This window comes from Ovis aries, chromosome 4 (assembly GCF_016772045.2).
Source record: "Ovis aries strain OAR_USU_Benz2616 breed Rambouillet chromosome 4, ARS-UI_Ramb_v3.0, whole genome shotgun sequence".
Lineage (NCBI taxonomy): Eukaryota > Metazoa > Chordata > Mammalia > Artiodactyla > Bovidae > Ovis > Ovis aries.
The window spans coordinates 68,670,829-68,695,389 of NC_056057.1; the positions used below are offsets into that span (position 1 = coordinate 68,670,829).

At 41.4% G+C, this 24,561-nt stretch overlaps 1 protein-coding gene across 6 annotated transcripts in view; it reads left to right on the forward strand.

Annotated features, from left to right (window-relative positions):
* CPVL (carboxypeptidase vitellogenic like) overlaps positions 1-24,561 on the forward strand; it is a 133,394-nt gene that overhangs the window by 95,895 nt on the left and 12,938 nt on the right. For all 6 annotated transcript variants that reach the window (XM_015095329.4, XM_060414783.1, XM_042248638.2 and 3 more), the window contains one exon: positions 9,662-9,844. In XM_015095329.4, the coding sequence (XP_014950815.1) occupies positions 9,662-9,844 (183 nt within the window). The remainder of the gene's footprint in view (positions 1-9,661; positions 9,845-24,561) is intronic.

The window sequence follows — 24,561 nt, forward strand, 5'->3', positions numbered from 1 at the left end:
AGGGGATCTTCTCAACCCAGGGATTGAAACCAGGTCTCTCACACTGCAGGCAGATTCTTTATCAGGTGAGCCACCAGGCTAAATAGAAATTTCATGGGAGCAGATTAAGCAAATACTTGCCATGTATAAGTGAGCACACACTCCTTTCTCTAACTCAGACCAAAGGCCACTTCCCTTCCATTTCAGATGGAAGTGAAACTTAGCTGCCTGTGGATCCAGGAAGGAAATAAAATAAATGAGTAGTGTTGGACTGTGACACACTGATCTTTCTTTCTATCTATGACAGAGACATGGATACAAAGGAATATTTTTTTCTAAGAGCAACAGTGGCATAAGCATTGAATAAATGACAGCTGCTCCTGCGCCTCTGTTGGGGGTGGAGGAAGACACTCAGGAAGGGGGAGGACTGTGTCTTAGGGGGACAACTACTGCCCAGCCTTTGCCCCTAGTAGTCAGGTGGAAATATGGGCCAGTGTGGTCCGATCTGCCAGTATTTAAACGCCAGCATCTAATTACAAAAACAACAACACCCTGTGGACTAGATGGATATGTCTGCAAGCTAAATGTAGGCCCCTGGCAGCCAATTTAAAACTTTTGCACTCCACTGTGGTGGGATTACTTTGGAAGGAATGATGCTAAAGCTGAAACTCCAGTACTTTGGCCACCTCATGCGAAGAGTTGACTCATTGGAAAAGACTCTGATGCTGGGAGGAACTGGGGGCAGAAGGAGAAGGGGACAACAGAGGATGAGATGGCTGGATGGCATCACGGACTCGATGGACGTGAGTCTGAGTGAACTCTGGGAGTTGGTGATGGACAGGGAGGCCTGGCGTGCTGCAATTCATGGGGTCGCAGAGTCGGACATGACTGAGTGACTGAACTGAACTGGACTGAACTGATGGAAGTTTATTTTTCAGATTATTCTTGGTAGAAAGTAACAAAAACATGAATGAAGCCTTGCTGTTCAGGTTACAGGATATTTTTACAACTTGTATCCCGTTTGGTCCTCCCAAGAACTAGGATATTCCATTTCACAGAAGACAAAAACTAAGGCTCAGAATGGATAGATGACATCTCCAGGGTCACTCAGTAGCCCCGGCTTTGGGAAGCTGAGCCAGGTCTGGAGCTCAAGGCTCCTTTTTGCAGGTGTCATAGTAACGTTTATAAGCCCCTGATGTTTGTTTCATCCAATTGATGATTTTGTGCAGTTATGTTAGAACTCCTATATCTTAAGAGTTATTCTAACTCTTACATCCCAAATCACAATTATAATTCACAGGCAACATCTCACTTGGAAATAATGAAGCTATTTGAATAGCTATGTTGAATTATTCTAATGTGATGATAATAATAGCCAGCATTAACTGAATACTTACTATCTGCCTGGGATATGAAGAGCTTTATATGCATTATGTTATGTAATTCTCCCAATGACCTTCCCTCATAGATGTTTCTCTTCTATTCATTTTACAAATGAGGAAACTGAGCTCTAGACAGGCTAAGTAACTTAATATCAAGATAATCTTGCTAGTAAGTGGCAGAGCTCAGTTCATACCCAGCCACAGGGCCTGTGCTCTTAATTCTAAACATGTATCCTTCATTCCAAAGAGTCACACTTACATGTAAGTGTGCTCCTTGCATATGTAATTACAAATAAAGAACAAACTACCTGTTCTGTGTCCTCTGAGCAGGGGGTGGTGGTAGTGACTAAGGCAGTGTGGAAGAGGGGTTAGGAGCACACAGTTTGGATTCAGGCAGATCTGAACTTGATCCATGTCACCAGTTGGCTCACTTCCCTACACCTCTGTCCCTTTGTTCCTAAAATGGATAAATAAGACTTGCCTTTGAGGGATATTATGAAATCACGGATGTAAAATGCTTAGCACAGTTCCTGCAGCATGGTAAGAAGAATAAGAGCATTCTACTATTAATATTATTCCAAAATGTCCCATTAAAAGCTATACTCTTTTTTTTTTTCTTTTTTTTTTTTTTTAGTTTTTTATTTTTAAATTTTAAAATCTTTAATTCTTACATGCATTCCCAAACATGAACCCCCTCCCACCTCCCTCCCATAACATCTTTCGGTCATCCCCATGCACCAGCCCCAAGCATGCTGCATCCTGCATCAGACATGGCATTCAATTCATAGTATACATGTTAGAATGTCATTCTCCCAAATCATCCCACCCTCTCCCTCTCCTCTGAGTCCAAAAGTCCGTTATACACATCTGTGTCTCTTTCCTGTCTTGCATACAGGGTCATCATTGCCATCTTCCTAAATTCCATATATATGTGTTAGTATACTGTATTGGTGTTTTTCTTTCTGGCTTACTTCACTCTGTATAATCGGCTCCAGTTTCATCCATCTCATCAGAACTGATTCAAATGAATTCTTTTAACGGCTGAGTAATACTCCATTGTGTATATGTACCACAGCTTTTATCCATTCATCTGCTGATGGACATCTAGGTTGTTTCCATGTCCTGGCTATTATAAACAGTGCTGCGATGAACATTGGGGTACATGTGTCTCTTTCAATTCTGGTTTCCTCGGTGTATGCCCAGAAGTGGGATTGCTGGGTCATAAGGTAGTTCTATTTGCAATTTTTAAGGCATCTCCACACTGTTCTCCATAGTGGCTGTACTAGTTTGCATTCCCACCAACAGTGTAGGAGGGTTCCCTTTTCTCCACACCCTCTCCAGCATTTATTGCTTGCAGATTTTTGGATCGCAGCCATTCTGACTGGTGTGAAGTGGTACCTCATTGTGGTTTTGATTTGCATTTCTCTAATAATGAGTGATGTTGAGCATCTTTTCATGTGTTTGTTAGCCATCCGTATGTCTTCTTTGGAGAAATGTCTATTTAGTTCTTTGGCCCATTTTTGATTGGGTCGTTTATTTTCTGGAGTTGAGCTGCAGAAGTTGCTTGTATATTTTTGAGATTAGTTGTTTGTCAGTTGCTTCATTTGCTATTATTTTCTCCCATTCAGAAGGCTGTCTTTCACCTTGCTTATATTTTCCTTTGTTGTGCGGAAGCTTTTAATTTTAATTAGATCCCATTTGTTTATTTTTGCTTTTATTTCCAGCATTCTGGGAGGTGGATCATAGAGGATCCTGCTGTGATTTATGTCTGAGAGTGTTTTGCCTATGTTCTCCTCTAGGAGTTTTATAGTTTCTGATCTTACATTTAGATCTTTAATCCATTTTGAGTTTATTTTTGCGAAAGTGATCTAGTTTCATTCTTTTACAAGTGGTTGACCAGTTTTCCCAGCACCACTTGTTAAAGAGATTGTCTTTACTCCATTGTATATTCTGCCTTTGTCAAAGATAAGGTGTCCAGGTGTGGATTTATCTCTGGGCTTTCTATTTTGTTCCATTGATCTATATGTCTGTCTTTGTGCCAGTACCATACTGTCTTGATGACTGTGGCTTTGTAGTAGAGCCTGAAGTCAGGCAAGTTGATTCCTCCAGTTCCATTCTTCTTTCTCAAGATTGCTTTGGCTATTCGAGGTTTTTTGTATTTCCATACAAATCTTGAAATTATTTGTTCTAGTTCTGTGAAAAATGTGCCTGGTAGCTTGATAGGGATTGCATTGAATTTGTAAATTGCTAATGAAAATGAAAACACAACAACCCAAAACCTGTGGGACACTATAAAAGCAGTGCTAAGAGGAAAGTTCATAGCAATACAGGCATACCTCAAGAAACAAGAAAAAAGTCAAATAAATAACCTAACTCTACAACTAAAGCAACTAGAAAAGGAAGAGTTGGAGAACCCCAGAGTGAGTAGAAGGAAAGAAATCTTAAAAATTAGGGCAGAAATAAATGCAAAAGAAACAAAAGAGACCATAGCAAAAATCAACAAAGCCAAAGCTGGTTCTTTGAAAGGATAAATAAAATTGACAAACCATTAGCCAGACTCATCAAGAAGCAAAGAGAGAAAAATCAAATCAATAAAATTAGAAATGAAAATGGAGAGATCACAACAGACAACACAGAAATACAAAGGATCATAAGAGACTACTATCAGCAGTTGTATGCCAATAAAATGGACAACGTGGAAGAAATGGACAAATTTCTAGAAAAGTACAATTTTCCAAAACTGAACCAGGAAGAAATCGAAAATCTTAACAGACCCATCACAAGCACGGAAATTGATACTGTAATCAGAAATCTTCCAGCAAACAAAAGCCCAGGTCCAGATGGCTTCACAGCTGAATTCTACCAAAAATTTCGAGAAGAGCTAACACCTATCCTACTCAAACTCTTCCAGAAAATTGCACAGGAAGGTAAACTTCCAAACTCATTCTATGAGGCCACCATCACCCTAATACCAAAACCTGACAAAGATGTCACAAAAAAAGAAAACTACAGGCCAATATCTCTGATGAACATAGATGCAAAAATCCTGAACAAAATTCTAGCAATCAGAATCCAACAACACATTAAAAAGAAAAGCTATACTCTTAACCATACTTTTCTAGCATTTCAAGTATAGGGAAATTCCGTGGAATCTTGAATCCCAAGCTATAAAATTAAGGATTCCTTTCAAAGGGTAATTTATAGACTTATGGCTCTGACTATCAAGAAAAGACTGCTGAGACACCATGCCCAATGTGTGTAAAATTAGTCTTGAAAGGCATGTTATCTCATCCATTTGAGTTCGTAGAGTTCAGATTTACTCTGCCTGGGTTCCCTCCTACTTGTCGGCCTTTGTCAGAAAGAGTGAAATTGGCAACCAAGGATTTGATACAGAAAGACCATCTGAATACTCTGAAGGTTTGTTTTAGAAGAAGTGTTTTTTTGAGTGAGTCTTCCAAGTCATTATCACATTATCAACCTAGTTGCAAAGGAGGAGAACTCTATTTACCTAACTCCCCCAATTTGTGTGCTGTGCTCAGAATCCTGTTCACATTTTCTCATTAATTCTCACTGCAGTAAGATGTAGGTCTTACATCTACATGTCCTGAAGAGGGAACCACAACTCGTGGAGGGTGAGCCATGTGTCCAGGGACTCCCAGTCACTTCATGCTGTGGCATGTGAGGCACGGGTCCAGTGATGTGTGAGCTTGGATTTCATGCTTTTAGCAACAGCAGCGACTCTGGTTACCTGAAGCACCAAAGGAACTGATCAGAAGACAGGATACATCACAGAATTCATGGACAAACCGAAGAACTCGCATGAGAAAAGATAGGGGCCGGGGAAAATTCTGGGAATCAAGGTAGCAAAATTAATGGACAGACTCATCAGGGACCCTTGTGTCACTACTCACAATCCAAAGTCTAGGGAAAGAGCATTTGAGGGTCCTAGCTTAGGTCACATGCTCATCCCTTGCGTGGAGGAGGAAGGACACTGATCGACAGCCTTCAGGAGCCTCCCTTGAGGGAATGGCAGTACAGTTACCAGGAGACAGGGGAGTGGACCTAAGCAACCCAGAATGGCAGACAGTCACTATAAGCACTACAGAATCCTTTAAAGAGTGCAGTTGACTCCACCCTGTAAGTGTTAATACGTCTTATGGGGTACTGGCACTATGCAAGAGCTGTGGGTGGACCAGTGGCTAGGAGGGCTCCATTCTCCACAAGCTGAGGCTCTTCCATAGCTGCTTAATCACGGCCACTCCCTGCAACAGAAGTGAAGTGTCTGTCGGCAGCTGAGTAACGGCCTTGCATACATCCTGGTTCATAGAGCCAAAGTTACAGAGAGATGCTGGACAAACAGACTTGAGATTGTTTCTAAGCTGGACATGTGAATGATGTCTCCTTCCCCACTGACTGTTTCCTACAGCTTGAGTAGTAATTATAGAGCTTCTGTATAGAGTAATTATGGGCTTCCCTGGTGGCTCAGATAGTAAAGAATCTGCCTGCAATGTGGGAGACCTCGGTTCGATCCCTGGATTGGGAAGAGCCCCTGGAGGAGGGCATGACAACCTACTCTAGTATTCTTGCCTGGAGAATCCCATGGACAAAGGAGCCTGGTGGGCTACAGTCCATGGGGTTGCAAAGAGTTGGACATGACTGAGCGACTAAGAATACACACACAATTATAGAGCAGCAACAGTGGGATCATAGTTTTTTAATAAGAAGTATTTTATCATGTCTTTGCATCACCATCAATTTCAACAAACTAACCAGTAGGACATAGTAAAAGAGAAGAAAATTCTCTAAAAGGAATGGCTCTGCTCTTTCACTGGGGCCTCACAGCTGACCAGAAAGGAAAGTGAGGACACTGGCTATTCAGGGGTGCTGCCTGCTGTGTCCCTGGAAACCTACTCCACCAGCACTTTCCCTGCCCCTTGTTTTGTTAAGAGTCACTCCTGACAAGGGAAGTGTAGCTAAAAGCTGCATTCATTTCTGTCTCCTCCTCTCAATCTTTAGACCCTGTTGCTTAAAATACCAGTAAGCCTCAGGGGAAGGTTTGCCCCAGACTGTCCCAGTTTTAGCCTGCAAACCCTGCATCCTGGGAAACTCCTCCATCCTGGGCAAACTGGGACAGCAGATCGCCCACCAGGAAGAAGTGGGCATGTGTGCACATCCTTCATCAGTGGCCAACCCGCTGGGGCTTAAGCTTTGTCCTAGCACTTCTCTGATTCTCAGGATGTGGGTGGCCAACACGTGCCCTCTGACTTCAGGACCACCCACCCCTGTGCTACACCCACCTGGCTTCTTAGCTCACTGTCACCGGATCTGGGGATTTCTCGCCCACTCACCCAGCCCTGGAGGCACCCAACTGGGATATTCCTGTGGGGGCTGAAGAGAGTAAATATGACATTTAAATTAAAATGGCAGCTCTGAAATTTCTTATATTTAAGGCAGCCTTACATGTCAGCTCTGAAATCACTTCGCTTGATCGTTACTAATCTGATTTCTTTTTTGTTGTTATTGTTATATTTGGCTTATGTGCCCTGTAGAAGTTAAAAATGTTTTCCTTGCTTTTTTGCAAAGGAAGAATTTCTATTTGCCCTGCAAAGTAGGCTTCTGCACACCACATGCACAAAATTATGCAGTCCGGCCCTTTACTTGCCTTACTCTGGAGAATTTGTACTCTTGTTTAAAATGAGTCTGGAGAAACAAGAGAAATGGCTCAGGGATGGGCTTTATTTCCATTCAGTTCAGCAAATGCATACATATCACTCTGTTTTTGCTGTAGCCTGTGGATTTTGCTATCATCCCTCAAAACTGAAGATTCAAATCTATTTCAGTAAATACCCTGATAAAGTAAGGTAGCAAGTGACACTCAGAAAGGTGCAGGCTTCACAGAGTGGTGACAAAGAGGGAAAATGGCTAGGTACATTTGTGTGTGTGCTAATCAGCATCTTTTCATCGATTTCTAGCAGAAAAATTACTTTATAAAGATTGTGTTCATTAATCAGCTATAATCAGCCCTTCCTAGAATGGTGGAGTATTTAAGCCTTGTTTGCTGGTACAGATCATGTGTAATTGTTTCCATATTGTTGGTAAAACAGCTGTAGGAGTTTTGCATGGGCCGTAAGTACTCAAGGTCTTCGAGGCAATTTCTTTGTATAAACAATGCAAATTTTTATTGCTATAGTTGAATTTTTTAAAGAGGCTTTAAATCCATGAGGACACTTTTTTTGAGAGGAGGGGTTCTTCATAGGAGAGCGGAGGTGGTGATGGTGACTGAATAGCATGAAAGACCCTGTGTTCTTATAGGGGAGGCCCAGGGCCCTTTCATCTCAGGCTGAATCCTGGCCCACTGCTGCTTGAGGATTTGGAGTGTGTAAAAGTCCTGGGCTTTTTAATTATGTGTAAGCCTTTTAAGACGCCTGTACCAGGAGAGCACAGATGGAAACATGCAATGTAACATTTTATGTCCAGTTTGAGGATTTGACCAGAGGTCTTCACTTGAGTTAAACCAGAGCTTCCACATAGATGAAAGGTGGCGTGGAGTTGAAGACAATCTCTTTGTGGTCGTGGAGTGACAATACCTCATGAGAATCAAGGATTGCAAAAAAAAATAGCCTAAGAAGAATAGAAAACAAAAGGGGAAATTATTCACATCTCCACCAGCAAAATTAATCAACTCTATTCCTTTTTTAAAGTTTCATTCCATATTTGTAAATAAATATATCAATTGTATATATATATATATAATAATTGTGATATATGTTTGGCATTCATCTTTCTTTTTTCATCTAGCTGTAGAAATGATTTATGTACTTATGTTAGTATTTGTTTTGCTGCGCTGGGCCTTTCTTGCTGCTTGGGCTTTCCTCTAGTTGCGGAAAGCAGGGGCTACTTCTAGTGCAGTGCTCAGATTTCTCTCTGTGATGGCGTCTCTTGTTTCGGAACAAGGGCTCTGAGGCCTGATGGCTTCCGTAGCTGTGGCGCGCGGGCTCAGTAGTTGTGGCTCCTGGGCTCTAGAGCGCAGGCTCAATAGTTGTAGCCGATGGGCTCATTTGCTCCACAGCATGCGGGATCTTCCTGGGTCAGGGGTTGAACCCATGTCTCCTGCACTGGCAGGTGAATTCTTTACCACTGAGCCACCAGGGAAGCCCAGCATTCAGGTTTCATACTTAATATTGTATGATCAGTATTTTCCACACTGCTTCATGGTTTAGTCAGACAGTTGAAGTGGCTTTGCAATATCCCATAGAATATCTGTACTGTGGTGATTTAACTACTCACTAATATGGAACTTTTAGACGGTGTTCAAATTTGTCTTTATAAAAATTCAATGAATATAGTTATTTTTTTTTATTTCTTTGGGTTTAGTTTCATAGAACTTATTCCACAAACTGGGATTAACTGGGACAAAGAGTCTCAACATTTTAAAATCTTTGCATTAAACAGTGACCATTGCTTTCCTGAAGAGTAATACCATTGTACACTGTCCCCAGTAGCTTCACAACTTCAGCAGCACTGGGTATTATCTGAATTCTTGTTCAAACAACTAAAATGTTGTTTGGGAAGAAAAGAGTTGCCTCAGAGTTTCTCCTACAGTACCCATCAACTTGGCTTAAAAATGTATTCTAGGCACTTTGAAGGACATTCCTCATTGTTGACAAATAGCTATCATATTTAAGAATGGAGGCCTTTGGAAGGACATGGCAGACATTGCTGCCTCCAACAAATAGGAGACTTGAGACACCTGTGTCTATCTGTCTGCCTCAGAAAATTATAGTTGCCACTGAAATGTAGGAGGGGAAAGTAATATGGATTAGCATCAGCTGATGGAATTCCCAGCTTGCCAGCTGCTGCAGGGCCTGAAAGTGAAGACAATGAAATGCAGGCTTCATGAAAGTCCTAGAATATGGTATCCCTTAGATCCACTGAAATATAACCACAGTCTTCTTCCTTCACGCAGCCATAAGTAAAACCTATAGTGCCAGGTAATACAGCACAAATGCTTTTGCATTTGTAGAGGTATACATAGAGCTGTACATGAAGATTCCTATGAAGAATCAAACTTTTGGAAGAATGCAATGGTTGAGACAAGGTTGAGTTTATTTCAGGTTGTTGGTATTTGTAACAAACTGGAAGAAAATGATCCTACTGAGTTCCTGGGCTGGCCTCTCTGAGCAGTACATCAGAGAAGCTTACATCCCCTTTTGTGTCTCATCCCCTCTCTCATTACCTAGACACACGACTGGCTTCCCCTGCTGAATCCTGCATTTGCCCACGGCTCAATTTCGTTTCAGGTTCTAATCTACAATGGCCAACTGGACGTCGTTGTGGCAGCTTCCCTAACAGAGCGCTCCTTGATGGCCATGGACTGGAAAGGATCCCAGAAATACAAGAAGGCAGAGAAAAAAGTTTGGAAGATTCTTAAATCTGATCTTGAAGTGGCTGGTTATGTACGGCAAGTGGATAATTTCTGTCAGGTATGAAAATGCTTCTGGGCACGCAGATTGTGGAAATGGGATGGTGGGATTGAAACTGAAGCCTGAGAGACTTCCCTGGTGATCCAGTGGTTAAGACTCCGTGCTCCCACTGCAGGGGGCACAGGTTTGATCCTTGTTTGGGGAACTAAGATCCTGCACACGGCTTGGCATGGCCAAAAAATCAAGCAATAAAACAGAGGGTATATATGAGAGGAATTAGACTTACGGGAAAAAAATAAAAGAAGAAACTAAAGCCCGAAAACCCATTAAGGCATGGTCAACCTTAAGCAAAGACATACAGCAGCCAAAATACATGTCCCTCCTTTCCACAGAGAAGGACGGTCTCAGTTCATATTAACATACAAACACTCCATGTTAAGACAAAAGTTGATAGACACAAATGTAGGTATTGTTTAAGAGATAAGGTGACAATGAAAAATATAAAGTCTGTGTGCTTAGCCGCTCAGTCATGTCTGACTCTTTGCGACCCCATGGACTGTAGCCCCCCAGTCTCCTTTGTCATGGAGATTCTCCAGGCAAGAATACGGGAGTAGGTTGTCATGCCCTCTTCCAAGGGATCTTCCTGACCCAGAGATCGAACCCAGGTCTCCCACATTGCAAGAGGATTCTGGTGGGCTACAGCCCATTGGGTCACAAAGAGTTGGGCATGACTGAGTGACTAACACACATGTTTTCATAAATAGTTAACTCTAAAGTCAGATTCCAAAATATTGGACAAGTGGATGCTCTTTGGTTGCAGAAAATAATCTGGACTTAATTTTTCTTGTCTGTTTGTCCCTAAAAATTTTTAAGTTCTTTGAATTAAATTCAAAATTTTTTTAAAAAGAAAAAATCAACAATTTCAACACCTGAAATTGCATTTTAACTGATGCCTTTGTACACAGGTAAAATTTTGTACATAATTTTAACAGTGAAATGTGAGATTGATTCTGCTTTGGTACTTTAAAAAATCTTATTGAGTTATAATATAGAAAAGTTAATGAGTCACAAAACAGGTAAATGAAATTTCACAAAGTGAACATATCCATGTGACAGTCACCTAGATAAAGCAATAAAATAGAACCAATGCCAGTTGCCCCTCAGTCACTACCCCCTCCTCTCCAAGGTAACCACTGTCCTGACTTCTTATGGCCTAGATTATTTTTGCAAGTTTTTGAATTTTTATAAATGGACACATTCAATTTGTACTCTTTCCTGTGTGGTATTTTTGCTCAGTTTTATGTTCATGAGATTTATTTATACTCTTTTTTATGGCAATTTGATTCTTTTTCCTGATATGCCTACGAGTTTGAATGTCAGACATTAAACAGGTCAAGTTATGGAGAGAGTTTGAGTTTTTGGCTGATGATATTTACCTTCAAAGAGATTTTGCTTTGCTTCTGTCAGGCAATTAGAATACAAGCAAGCACCTTTATTAAGTCTGGAACTGTGTGTATTTTTGGAGACGGCAATGGCAACCCACTCCAGTACTCTTGCCTGGAAAATCCCATGGATGGAGGAGCCTGGTAGGCTGCAGTCCATGGAGTCGCTGGGAGTCGGGACTAAGTGACTTCACCTTCACTTTTCACTTTCATGCATTGAAGAAGGAGATGGCAACCCACTCCAGTGTTCTTGCCTGGAGAATCCCAGGGACGGGGGAGCCTGGTGGGCTGCCATCTTTGGGTTCACACAGAGTGACTGAAGCAACTTAGCAGCAGCAAAACTGTATTTTAGCCGGCCTATTTCCACGGCCCTAAATTGACATTTGTGGTATTAACCAGGGGCTCTACTCTTTGGCAGAGCACGAACACCAATATTTGTTTCCCAAAGCTCCTTTCAAGTTTCCAGTCTCTTAACTACCACTTTATTCTTGGTTTTGTTGCCTCTTGGCCCCTGAATCAATCATTGCTTTGATGCAGACAGGGTTAGAGAATGTCACACTCAGCTTGTTGCACACACGCGCACAAAGAAACCTTTCCCTTAATCTCTGGAACCTGTCAATGTGTTGTATCATATGGAAAGAAGGAATTAAGGCTACATATGGAAATAAGGTTGCTAATCATCTGACCTAGAGATGGGGAGATTATTCTGGATTATCCAGATCAGCCCGATGTAATCACAGAGATCCTGATAAGTGAATGAGGGGAGAGGTGAGTCAGAGTTTCGAAGGTGCTGCACTGCTGTATTTGAAGGAAGGACCATGAACTAAGGAATGCAGGCAGCCTCTGGAAAACTAGAAAACACAAAGAAACAGATTCTCCCCTAGAGTCTCCAGAAGCAAGGGAATCTTGGCAGCATCTTAGTTAGCTTGCAGCTATCTGCAAGCAGGGAAGAGAACCCTTACCAGAAACCCAGTCAACTAGCACCTTGATCTTGGACTTCCCAGACACCAAAACTGTGAGAAATTTCTGTGGTTTAAGCCACTCAGTCTACAGTATTCTCATAGGATTATTGAGGGGACTTAATAAGCTAAGCAACTTAAAGCAGCCCCTGACTCACAAGAAATATTTGCTAGTGTTATTATTACTGTGGATCACTTACAAGGATATATTTAACAAAAGGGAAATCATAAATAGTAAAAATCAAGATCAGAGAAAATGTTGGATTTTTCCCTTAGAGGAAATCAACCCTTAGAGGAAAGTTGGGATATTACTATTCAGACGCATGCCGAGTGACCAGGGCACAATGCTGGGCATGTCTTTGCCCCGGTCTGCTGCACTGCTTTATGATGAGAATCCCACCAGGCACACCCAGTATGCCCTCCACATCCTCTGATGGCTGCCTCAGCCTCCTGTTATCTTACGTCCCCCAGACCAGCATTCTGAATGCCTCCAGTGCCTGGCATCACACGTGTGTCCTGCTCAGCATCGTGCATGGAATGCCCAGCATAGGGGGTGAGACTGGGGCTGCAGGGTGGCATGAGCCACAGCAGTGGGAAGAGGGATGTTGACTTTCACTCAGAAACTTGTGGCAAATGTCACACTGAGCCCACTGACTCTTCTGGTGAATGCAAAACGCATTGAGAGATGAAATGGCACTCCTCTGACTGCCAAAAACTGGGTAACAAAAGAAGCGAGGCCCACATATGTTTGTGATAGAAGTGTTTTACCGCACGGTGAGGGAGCTGCATTTTATGTAGGTGATTTTACAACGTTGGCAGCGCTCCTCTCCCCTAATGCCTCCACGTAGGATTGGAGGTGGCTTGTGGAGATGGGGGAGGGCGGGGAAGAAGGGTGGAAAAGAACTCCGATGTTCACAAAGGCATTCTCTGTGGATTAGGGATACCGTTCAAATGTCAGGCGTCTGATAATGAAAAAAACGGGCTTCAGCCGTGGACTCGGCTTTTTAGCATTTGACACACAAAACAGAAGCATGTGTCTGTGTCTGCCAAGAGAGAAACCTCGCTCTCTGCCAAACTCCACAGCTCTTAATTTAAAAATTGAAACCAAAGTAGACTTGTCTCTGAATGGTTCCTTAAAATGTCCACTTAGAGGAATGACGGCTCTCCCAGAGGAGCAGCAAGGTACCGAGATGAGGGAGCATTTCTCCATCAAGGGATGCCCAGGGACACCAGCCAGCTCCATCCACCCCTCAGAGATCAGATGAAGAATGAGTCTGCTGCTTGCCCTTTGCTGCTCTGGCTGCTTGTATCTGTACAGTTCTCAGAATCAGACTCTCCCTTCTTATATCATCTGCGAAGTAATGGGCTTTTCTCAACCTCAATTTGTTCATCTGTAAATTACAAGGTTTGAACCAAGTTATCTCTAAAGTGAAAGTGTTAGTCATTCAGTCGTGTCCAACTCTTTGCAACCCCATGCTGTAGCCCGCCAGGCTCCTCTGTCCAGGGGATTCTCCAGGCAAGAATACTGGAGCGGATTTGTCATTTCCTTCTCCAGAGGATCTTCCCTCCCCAGGGATTGAACTTGGATCTCTTGCATTACAGGCAGATTCTTCACCATCTGAGCCATAGGGAAGATATCTTTAAAGAAAGATCTGAAATAGATTTTTCATTAATGTCCGGAGAGCCTCAGTTTGCAAGCAGAATAGATAGTGGCCTTCGGTGAGAGAGAGAGAGAGAGAGAGAGAGAGAGAGAGAGAGAGAGAGAGAGAGAGAGAGAGAGAGAGAGAGAGAGAGAGAGTGTGTGTGTGTGTGTGTGTGTGTGTGTGTGTGTGTGACTCAGTAACATTACAGCATAGATCAAAGATGTAATCCTGTCTCTGCCTGGCTGGTGACAATCCATGTCCATCACTGTCAGGACCACCTTGCTGCATGTTTTGGGGTCTTTCTCTGCCTTTCTCCAGAAATCACAGCTGCTGTTCATGATCTGTTTTGATGGCATCACTGCTTTTGAAATGCAGGATGTTTTTGTTCTTACCTCATTGAATCATCGACTCCAAACATGCCAAGATGCCACATTTATAAATATAAAATTTTCATCAGAATAATAACACTGATTAATTCTTTAAAAACAGCTTTCTAGAAAAAACTTCATGAAGCTACATTTTCTGGGGAAAAAAAAGCATTTTTAAAATATCTTTATTTCACTGAAAATATTTTTATGGAGAATAATTATTTTTCATTTAGAGATTAAAAGGGAGACATGAGTCACCAGTCTGTTCTCATTCCTGTGCAATCATAGTGAGTGCAGTTTCTTCTACCATGAATTTTGCATTATTTCCAACAAGTCTCTTTTTCCTGATTGCAACTTGAGATATCATAATTTTTGTTTTCATTATCAGTATCAGCTTAGGCTATTCAATAAATAATTTTCTCTCTCCTGTAGGTAAAATTTTCCAGCTGGAGCAAATTTTAGATCTCATTTTCCAGGTGGAGAAACTAAAGCCTGGAGGTTAAATGACTGTCCCAAAGTCCCGTATCCATTTCATGTCTGAAATTAAGTTCGATTTCAGGTCCCCTGGCTTCCAGCTCAGTAGTTTTCTACTTCACAAGGGCACCCACCTCTGGAATGATGGACTGGCAGCAGTAAGCTAGTACGCTTGAAACTGGAGCCTGCATGCACATCTGCCGTAATTAAAGCAGGCCTGAGAAAGAGTGCATTTTACTTCTAGTGTTAGTTCTTGAGTTACATGCATGTGCCTTTCTATAGACAGAGTATCAGGGATTTTTTTAAAAGGTAGGTGGTGCTTAGTAGGTGGTGAGGCAAGGCTCATCCAGTGTTAAGAAGCGTTATAGATTTACCTGGGGAGTTCTCATGTTAGTAAAAGAATCAACGCTGAAATTGGCTAAAATGAGCAGAGAAGAAGCATGGTGGGCAGAGCCTCAGAATGGGAGCATACAGAGCAGGACACAGGCAGAGCACACAGTCTGGTTTCTATTCTGGTGCCTGGAGGGTGCAAGCTGGGAGAGAAACTGGAAAGGGATCATGGAGCCTCGATAGTAGGCAAAGGGGTGAGTGTTCCATTGTCTTAAGCAGTAGGAGGGGTGGGAATTGAATACTTTTTTTTTCCAAATTTTTTTTTATTGTGATAAAATATACATTGAAAACTTGCCATCTTAACCATTTTTAAGTATACAGTTGAGTGGTATTAAGTGCATACATATGATTATGTACCATCCATCTCTACAGCTCTTTTCATCTTGTAAACCTGAAACTCTGTAATTTTCAACGCCAGCTCCCCATTCCCCCTTCCCCAACCCTTGGCAACCACTATATGAATTTGAGTGCTCTAAGTATCTCATATAAGTGGAAGCATACAGTGTTTGTTGCCATGGAAGATAATTAAGCACATTTTCAAAGCTTTGGAAAGTTTAAATTGGCAGCAATAGGATGAATTCAGGGCGGAAATAGGTCAGAGAAGAAGGAAAGTGAAGTGAAAGTGAAAGTCCATGGAATTCTCCAGGCCAGAATACTGGAGTGGGTAGCCTTTCCCTTCTCCAGGGGATCTTCCCAACCCAAGGATCAAACCCAGGTCTTCCACATTTCTGGCAGATTCTTTACCAGCTGAGCCACCAGGGAAGCCCCGGAAAATAGGAGTACCCCCAGGAAATAGAGAGTCATGTTAGTACTGGAAGAAGGTTCTTCATCTACTTCCCAAGATCACCTTCTTGGTGCTTGATCCTGAGGTCCCAAAATAGAGGAGATAAACTTTATAATGTCCAAGCTGTGAGGACCGATTCCTGTTTGAAAAATAGTGTTTAATGTGCAGTTAAATGAACTTGAAAGCTAAATACCCACAAGAAGTGCCTGGCATGCTGGTGTCATCCCGGTGCCCTCCTCAGGCTCACAGCAAACCTCCCAGTCTCCAAAAGCACAAGCCCTGAGCCACGACTTATATTTTGACCTTGAATCATGTTTGGCCTTGTGAAGTTCTCAGGCCTATGGTTTGCCACACTCTTCTCAGGGGTTTCTCCCTGAGTTTCCAAAAGGAGTGAGACTTTCCACTGGGGGATACAGAGAAGCCAAGGGGAGGAGCCCACCACCCTTGAAGCTTGACTGTTTTGGAGAGTCAAGATCGACAGGAGATGGTTTGGGATAATGAGAGGAAGGTGGACTGTGCAGTCAGACCAGCCTGTGTGAATTTCAGTCTTGCCACTTACTAGGCGTGGTGGTTGGTTCATGCGGGTGTCAGGAAGGCCAAAAGAGACGCCAGGGATGGCTACTGACCCTCCAGCATTTGCAAGCCCTCAAGCCAGTGGTCTGCTACACACTTTCTTAGCCACAATTTTATAGAATATTGGTAGCTCCCCTCTAAATTATGTGATTGTACTTACTAATTTATAAATAAAGAAACAGAAGTTTCACCTGAGAAACTTCCTTAGGGTTTCAAGCAGCAGTCGTACCAGGGATTTAACAGTCCGCATCTTGCTCTTTCCTCTGCACCACCGTGCTTAAATACCTGTGAAGGCTACAGAGCGGGAAGGATAGAATACTCCAGTTGCCCGCCAGACCTCAGCTACAAGTCTCGCCTCAGGGTGTGTATGTGGTGGTGGTGACAAATGTGGGTGGAGTGTTGGTGGTGGCCAGTGTATTTGGCAGCACATCCAGTCCCCACAGAAGAAGCTATTTTCTAAAGGGAAGCAGAGTGCTTACAAGGAGGAGGAGGATAGGGAAAGCCTGGTGTGCAGACAGAAAGCAGTAATAACCACAGCTTCTTCATTTGTGCTAACATTAACTGTTTTGTTCCTTTGACTACATGCAACTGAAAAATGGAGAAAAGAATAACCATAGCCCTTTGAGTGGAAGGGAAGCTCAGGCTAGGATTTCAACATGTCCACGGATAATCCGCAAAGGGAATGAGAGAGAGTTGGCCACCTGCCTCTCTTGACCTTCCTGCTAACAATTCATTTTTTTTTTTAATTTAGAATTTTAAACAGCTTAGGGAGCATTAGAAACTATTTTTGAAGGAACCAACAGTTTCCAGAAAGGGCTTCAGCAAGTCCTTGGTTGCACTGACAACGATCAGAGTAAGCAAACAGCAATAAATGTCACTTTTGCATTCGACTAGTTGATAGGGGATGAGAAGTTAAAACAATATTTAATGGAGGAGAGTAACTGTTAAACAGATTTGAGACAATGATTACCAAATGCAGCTAATTCCAGGGAAAATGTTTTGGCTATGTTACAGAAATTGTTAAACAGAATCTTCATCTCTATCCCAGCTGTGTTGATTTCTACAAAAAGGGATGGCCTTATCCATGGGTTCTTTGTTTCCATCTTCCAGACCTGGGGAAGGCTCTTCTGTCTATTTATGGGAATCAAACTATGGGCAGACAATCAGAATATAGCCATCAAACCATCCCCTGCCCTCACTAATAAGACTTGCCATTATTAGAGAGTTTTATGGCAATTACAAGTTAGATTCTCCAGAAGCAGATATTGAGGCAGACTTTGGGGTACAAGATGTTCATTAGGGATTAACACCTGAGAAAGGAAGGAGTAGGAATCAGCATTGGCAGAGGAGGAAATCAAACTATGATGTGGGCCTGACAAACCTTGGCCAACCTGGGAGGGAGGTCCAAAGAGAGTAGTTTCCATCAGAGTATCTTACATCAGACAAAAATGATCGGCCTTTATACACCCCCCACCTCACTTAGTCACCAAATGTGGGATGCTCCAAGAAGGGCATCATTTTGGGAGAGGTTGTGCTGTGCAGCTGAGGCAGACCCTGAAGGAGCTGACAGCTGGAGGCTGTCTGCTGACTGGATTTCCCACAGCTGGACCGCAAGTCCATCCTTGAAGGAGGATCTGATGATGCATTTCTCTGTCTACCACAAAGGCCACCCAGATGGTGCAGTTGCAAGCTCTCAGGATTTGCAGGGGGGATAGGTGGGGGTGGTAGACAGCAGTAGGAGCTGGTGGTTTGCCTAAGACCACATGGGGTACTAGTCTTCCTTTGTTTGCATAATATGCACTTTCGCTTAAGCTGTCATGTCATTATGTCTTCTCTCTCCATTAGAAAGATGAATCCAGTCTTGCTTTTCAATTTACATCAAGATTCCAAGATAGGAATAACAAATCTTTCAGGGGAAAAAAATTAAGAGTTCTTAGTAAATATTTCCTTCTTACAGTTATTTGTTACAGAATAAGGAATCACTCTAAAACTTACTGGCTTGACCCAATAACAGTGTATTATTTCTCACAATTATGTGGGTGGAATGGGCTCAGCAAGGAGGTTTTTCTGATTGGGGTAGTTCACACCTGCAGCTGCATTCAGTTGAGAGTTTGGCTATAGCTGGAACATCCAAGTGAGTCTCTTCTCCTCTAGCGCTCTCTCCATATGACCTCTAACCATGCGGTGTCCTGGCCTAGACTTCCCAGCATGGCGGCAGGTCTCCTAAACTGAGAAGCAAGAGATGCCCATCCTTTTAAGGCTAGAGTTCAAAAGTCCCAGACTGCATTTTCACTGCATCATCTTGGTCAAAGCAAATCACAGAGCAAGGCGAGATTCCTCTTGCTAACAAGAATGGCAAAGAACTTGGGATCATTCCTTTCCGTTATGGTTTCCTAATCCAGTGTGTCTCAATGCTAGCAAATATAGATTCCCAAGGCCTGTTTCCAGATATTCTGACTTTATTGGTCTAGGGTTAAGACATGAGCATCAATATTTAAGCTTCTTGGGGAAGTTAATATGCAGCTGGTTTGGGGACATAAACTGTATGTCTTTTGTTCCTTTATTGATACTGAAATGGCTCCCACCTATCTCATAGGAATCCTGTGTGGCTTATGTTTGGATAAACTTCTGTTCTGATTCCTAGAGGGTGCTCTAAATCCTGAGCTATTTTACTTACTTACCAGCCGACCAGAAACCTGAGAACATAGATTTACTCTTAACAAACCAGCCATTGATCTGAAGCATCACATTTAGAAAAGTGTCTTCTAGTCAACAGTATTTACTGACGTGGCTCTGATTCTCTGAAATCCTCAGCCAAAACCTTAAACTAAGTTTTAAACTTTAGTTCCCTGCCATGTATTGTAGGTTGACAAGTGGTCTTTGTTCTCTCAAAACACTGATAGACTGTTGGTAATTTAGATTCATAGAAAAACTTTTTTATTTACCCAAAACATTAGCTTCCTTTTCCCAGCAGCATTCTGTCCTATACCGAAATGATGTGGTCCTCATGTGCGGCGTCTTCAGATAGTAGTGCCTTCTTATTACTTTCCAACAAGGATACAACTAGGTCAAGCAAGATCTCCTGTAAACATCATCCAGAGAGTTCTCAGCAAGGATGTCCACTAGTCACAGTTTGTTTCTGGATATTAATTATTGATCCAATAATATATTAGATAGATATGATTAGTTCTGTGCCAAAGCAAAAATAAAATTGCAATGATTTAGACTGAAGCCTTATCAGGAGTAAACTTAATGCTTAATAGATTGCCAACCTGGGGTGAGGCTTTTTGGTTAGGATTTAAGAGGTCAGTGAACTTATAAGGGGGAAAAATTGCATCTTTATTTTCACTAACCTCTAACTGGAACATCATTTCCTCCTATTATGAAGTATGAAATTTAGCATTTCCTTCCATTATGAATGTAGGCAACAAACCACAGCAGTATTAGCAGTGCCTTTGACTTTGTCACCATAGAAAGCAGAGATAGTTTCATATCAAATACAGATGCTGTTGCAAATAGCTAGAAACAGTGCTTATGCCTAAAGTTATAGAAGTTATCAGACCCACAACATATGCTCTTTTGTTATGTGTTCATATAGAAGGACATATGTTGATGTGTCACAAATTCATGTTTTTTATTTTGTTTTGTGTTTTTTAATATTTATTTGTATTCATTTTATTTATTTGGCTGTGCTGGGTGTTAGTTGTGGCATGTGGGATCTAGTTCCCTGACCAGGGATCGAACCCAGAACTCCTGCTCTGGGAGGGAGTGCAGAGTTTTAACCACTGGACCACCAGTGAAGTCCCATGTTTAACTGTTTTGATAATGTCAATCTGTAATTTTAATTTGCAATCTATGATACATATGTATCATAATATATATGGGTGAATCATGTATTTAAAAACATTGTTCTGAGAGGTATTTATAGGTGACACTAAACAGCCATAGGGGTCTATGGCACAAAAAGACAAAGAACCTGTGCGTTAGACTATTTGAATTGTTGATAATAATTCGTAGACCTTCACATGTACCCAAACATGGGCCATCTTCTCAAGCTGAGAAATTATGAACTTGAATTTTATTTATTACCTTGGTGATTCTCACTACTTCTACTATCACCATACTCAAGTGACCCTGAAGTGTAGGAATTAGGAGAGTGGATACTGTGTTCAACCTGGATTAGCTCCTAGCTCCACCACTTACTAACTGCGTAACCTTGGGCAAATTTCTTAACCTCTCTAAGAAGTTCCTCATCGTAATACTAATACCTAATTCTCTTGCAGAAGGATTCATTATTAGGATTAATTAAGATAATGCTTATGTATTCCTTGATACTCTGGGACCTAGTAAGCATGTAATAAATATTAATTTTATTGTCTTTATTGATGTCTCCTAGCATGAATCTGTTTTCACAGGATAAGAAGCTCCCCCCAGCCCCGTCTAATACAGTGCTTATGAGATACTATGTCTTAAAGGCTCAGATGATGAAATGGGGTGTTATTCATCAGATAGACCTAGAAATATTTCCACTGTATCTAGTGTTTACTTTACCATAACATGGAAACAGTCTTGATGAGAGATGGAAGAAGTGGAGGGGCCTGCACATTTTGTTCATGGCAGTCTAACAACAGTATATGAAAGTTGCTAAATTGAGTGAGGAGATGTTTCTAAAGCATTTGAGTCCCTTCTAGTTTAAAAGTGATCTGAAACATCCCTGTTGACAATAAATGAAGCATCCAGCCTTTATTTTATTCTGGTGTTTCCCGCCCCCCCAACTTATACTGAGCTTCTAACATACAGAAACAGGGAAGAAGGGGAATATATAGGCTTAGATTTAGAGAATAAAAAATAATCTAGCAAAACAAAAAAATGTTTGGCAACTTCTTGCTCTTCTGCTCTCCAGCATGGAGATGTGGGTGTTTATTTTTGTTCCTCTATTTATTATTATTATTATTATTATTATTATTATTATTATTATTTATGCAGCAACTGGAGTCCCAAGGTTTCCATTGTGGTACCAGTTCTGTCTTCTTGGAGCCACTTGCCAGAAGGGGACTTCCCACTTTTGCATTTGTTTAGTTCAATTGCTTCTCCGTATTCTCCCCACTTACCATGTTTAGACATATGGTCCATTTCATTGTCTCTGTGTTGGGCGGAAGGGAAAAGCACAACAGAGAACATATTAAATTTCTTACAGATTCATTTTTATGAGTTTGGCAGTATCAATAGGTGGGTTTCTTCTTTTCTTTTTTAATTAAAAGTTGAAGAATTACCAAAAATATGTATTATACTTGTATAAGATCAAACAAACAATGATAAATGACTACTCCTGTGCTTACAAGTCATTTAGGAAATGTAGCATTACCAGCAGCCTACGCTCCCAATCCCATTCTCTTCCCTCACTGGCCCTGGAGGTAAACCACTGCCCTGGGTTTTGTTTCTACCATCCTTTTTTAAAAATTTATAGTTTTACTACAGATAAACATCTCCATAAACAATATTTTACTTTTCATGTTTCAGTTCAGTTCAGTTCAGTCACTCAGTCGTGTCCGACTCTTTGCAACTCCATGAATCACAGCACGCCAGGCCTCCCTGTCCGTCACCATCTCCCAGAGTTCACTCAGACTCATGTGCATCGAGTCAGTGATGCCATCCAACCATTTCATCCTCTGCCGTCCCCTTCTCCTCCTGCCCCCAATCCCTCCCAGCATCAGGGTCTTTTCCAATGAGTCAGCTCTTTGCATGAGGTGGCCAAAGTATTGGAGTTTCAGCTTTAGCATCAGTCCTTCCAATGAACACCCAGGACTGATCTCCTTTAGAAAGGACTGGTTGGACCTCCTTGCAGTTCAAGGGACTCTCAAGAGTCTTCTCCAACACCACAGTTCAAAAGCATCAATTCTTCAGCACTCAGCTTTCTTCACAGTCCAACTTTCACATCCATACACGACCACAGGAAAAACCATAGCCTTGAGTAGACGGACCTTTGTTGACAAAGTAATGTCTCTGCTTTTGAATATGCTATCTAGGTTGGTCATAACTTTCCTTCCAAAGAGTAAGCGTCTTTTAATTTCATGGCTGCAATCACCATCTGCAGTGATTTTGGAGCCCCCAAAATAAAGTCTGACACTGTTTCCACTGTTTCCACATCTATTTCCCATGAAGTGATGGGACCAGATGCCATGATCTTCGTTTTCTGAATGTTGAGCTTTAGGCCAACTTTTTCACTCTCCTCTTTCACTTTTATCAAGAGGCTCTTTAGTTCCTCTTCACTTTCTGCCATAAAGGTGGTGTCATCTGCATATCTGAGGTTATTGATATTTCTCCCAGAATCTTGATTCCAGCTTGTGCTTCTTCCAGTCCAGCGGTTCCCATGATGTACTCTGCATATAAGTTAAATAAGCAGGGTGACAATATACAGCCTTGACATACTCCTTTTCCTATTTGGAACCAGTCTGTTGTTCCATGTCCATTTCTAACTGTTGCTTCCTGACCTGCATATAGGTTTCTCAAGAGGCAGGTTAGGTGGTCTGGTATTCACATCTCTTTCAGAATTTTCCACAGTTTATTGTGATCCACACAGTCAAAGCAGAAGTCAATAAAGCAGAAATAGATGTTTTTCTGGAACTCTCTTGCTTTTTTAATGATCCAGTTTTACATAAAAATAATTCTTCTATATATATTTTGCAACACTGTACTTTTGCTCTTCAATATTTTGAGATTCACCCATGTTGATATGTTCAGGATTGTGCTTTGTTCCTTTTCACTGCTGAATAGCATTCTATCATATGATTACATCATTCATCCATTCCACTGTTGATGGGCATTTGGGTTGTTTCCAGCTTTCTGTTACTATAAATATTGCTGCTATGAACAATATTACTGCACATATCTCCTTGAGCCTGCATGCTAGAGTTTCTCTTAAGAATAATGCATAGAGGTAGAACAGATGACTTAATAGTGTTTGAACCTCTTTAGCTTCCTTAGGTAACGCCAAATTGTTTTCCCAGTTGATTGTATTCTTGCCAGTAATATACAAGACTTCTGATTATTCCACTGTATCACCAACTCCTGGACTTGTTTCTGGGCATCTTTCACCTGAGCTTGTGAAGTGGAAAGGGGCCTAATGTCTAACATTCATAGTCTAGCTTCCTTTTCTCTCGCTCTCATTCCCGTATTCTTCTCTGGCTATTGTCAATTAAAAGACTGTAGCATCCACACCCAGTAAAAGGATGGAATGGACGTGTCATGTCTAAGTCTTAGTGCTCCTCTAGTTGGGAGATGCAATTTTCTTTTTGGATGACCTGGGTTAATGTTGGCTATCAAAATACCCAGCTTAAAGCAATTAGAAATTTAGTCTTTCAGCACCTTTTTGCCTCAGCTTACCAACAGTGGCTTAGTATAAGAAGCAACTAATAAAAGAGACATTTCAACATATGTCTGGATTTGCAGGCAAGCTCTGGACTACAGGGAGAAAAATCTGAATCTTTTTCTAACACTTCCATCACTTTTCCACTGAAAGAACAAGGAAATGGTTTAGCCAGTTGCTTTGCTGTGAGTCTTACCAGAAAATTAAGAATAGCTATTGGATTACAGGAGAAAAACTATTAAAAATTCCAACATATGGAGGTTGAACAACACACTTCTGAATAACCAGCAAATCACAGAAGAAATCAAAAAAGAAATAAAAATATGCATAGAAACTAATGAAAATGAAAACACAACAACCCAAAACCTGTGGGACACTATAAAAGCAGTGCTAAGAGGAAAGTTCATAGCAATACAGGCATACCTCAAGAAACAAGCAAAAAGTCAAATAAATAACCTAACTCTACACCTAAAGCAACTAGAAAAGGAAGAGCTGGAGAACCCCAGAGTTAGTAGAAGGAAAGAAATCTTAAAAATTAGGGCAGAAATAAATGCAAAAGAAACAAAAGAGACCATAGCAAAAATCAACAAAGCCAAAAGCTGGTTCTTTGAAAGGATAAATAAAATTGACAAACCATTAGCCAGACTCATCAAGAAGCAAAGAGAGAAAAATCAAATCAATAAAATTAGAAATGAAAATGGAGAAATCACAACAGACAACAGAGAAATACAAAGGATCATAAGAGACTACTATCAGCAATTATATGCCAATAAAATGG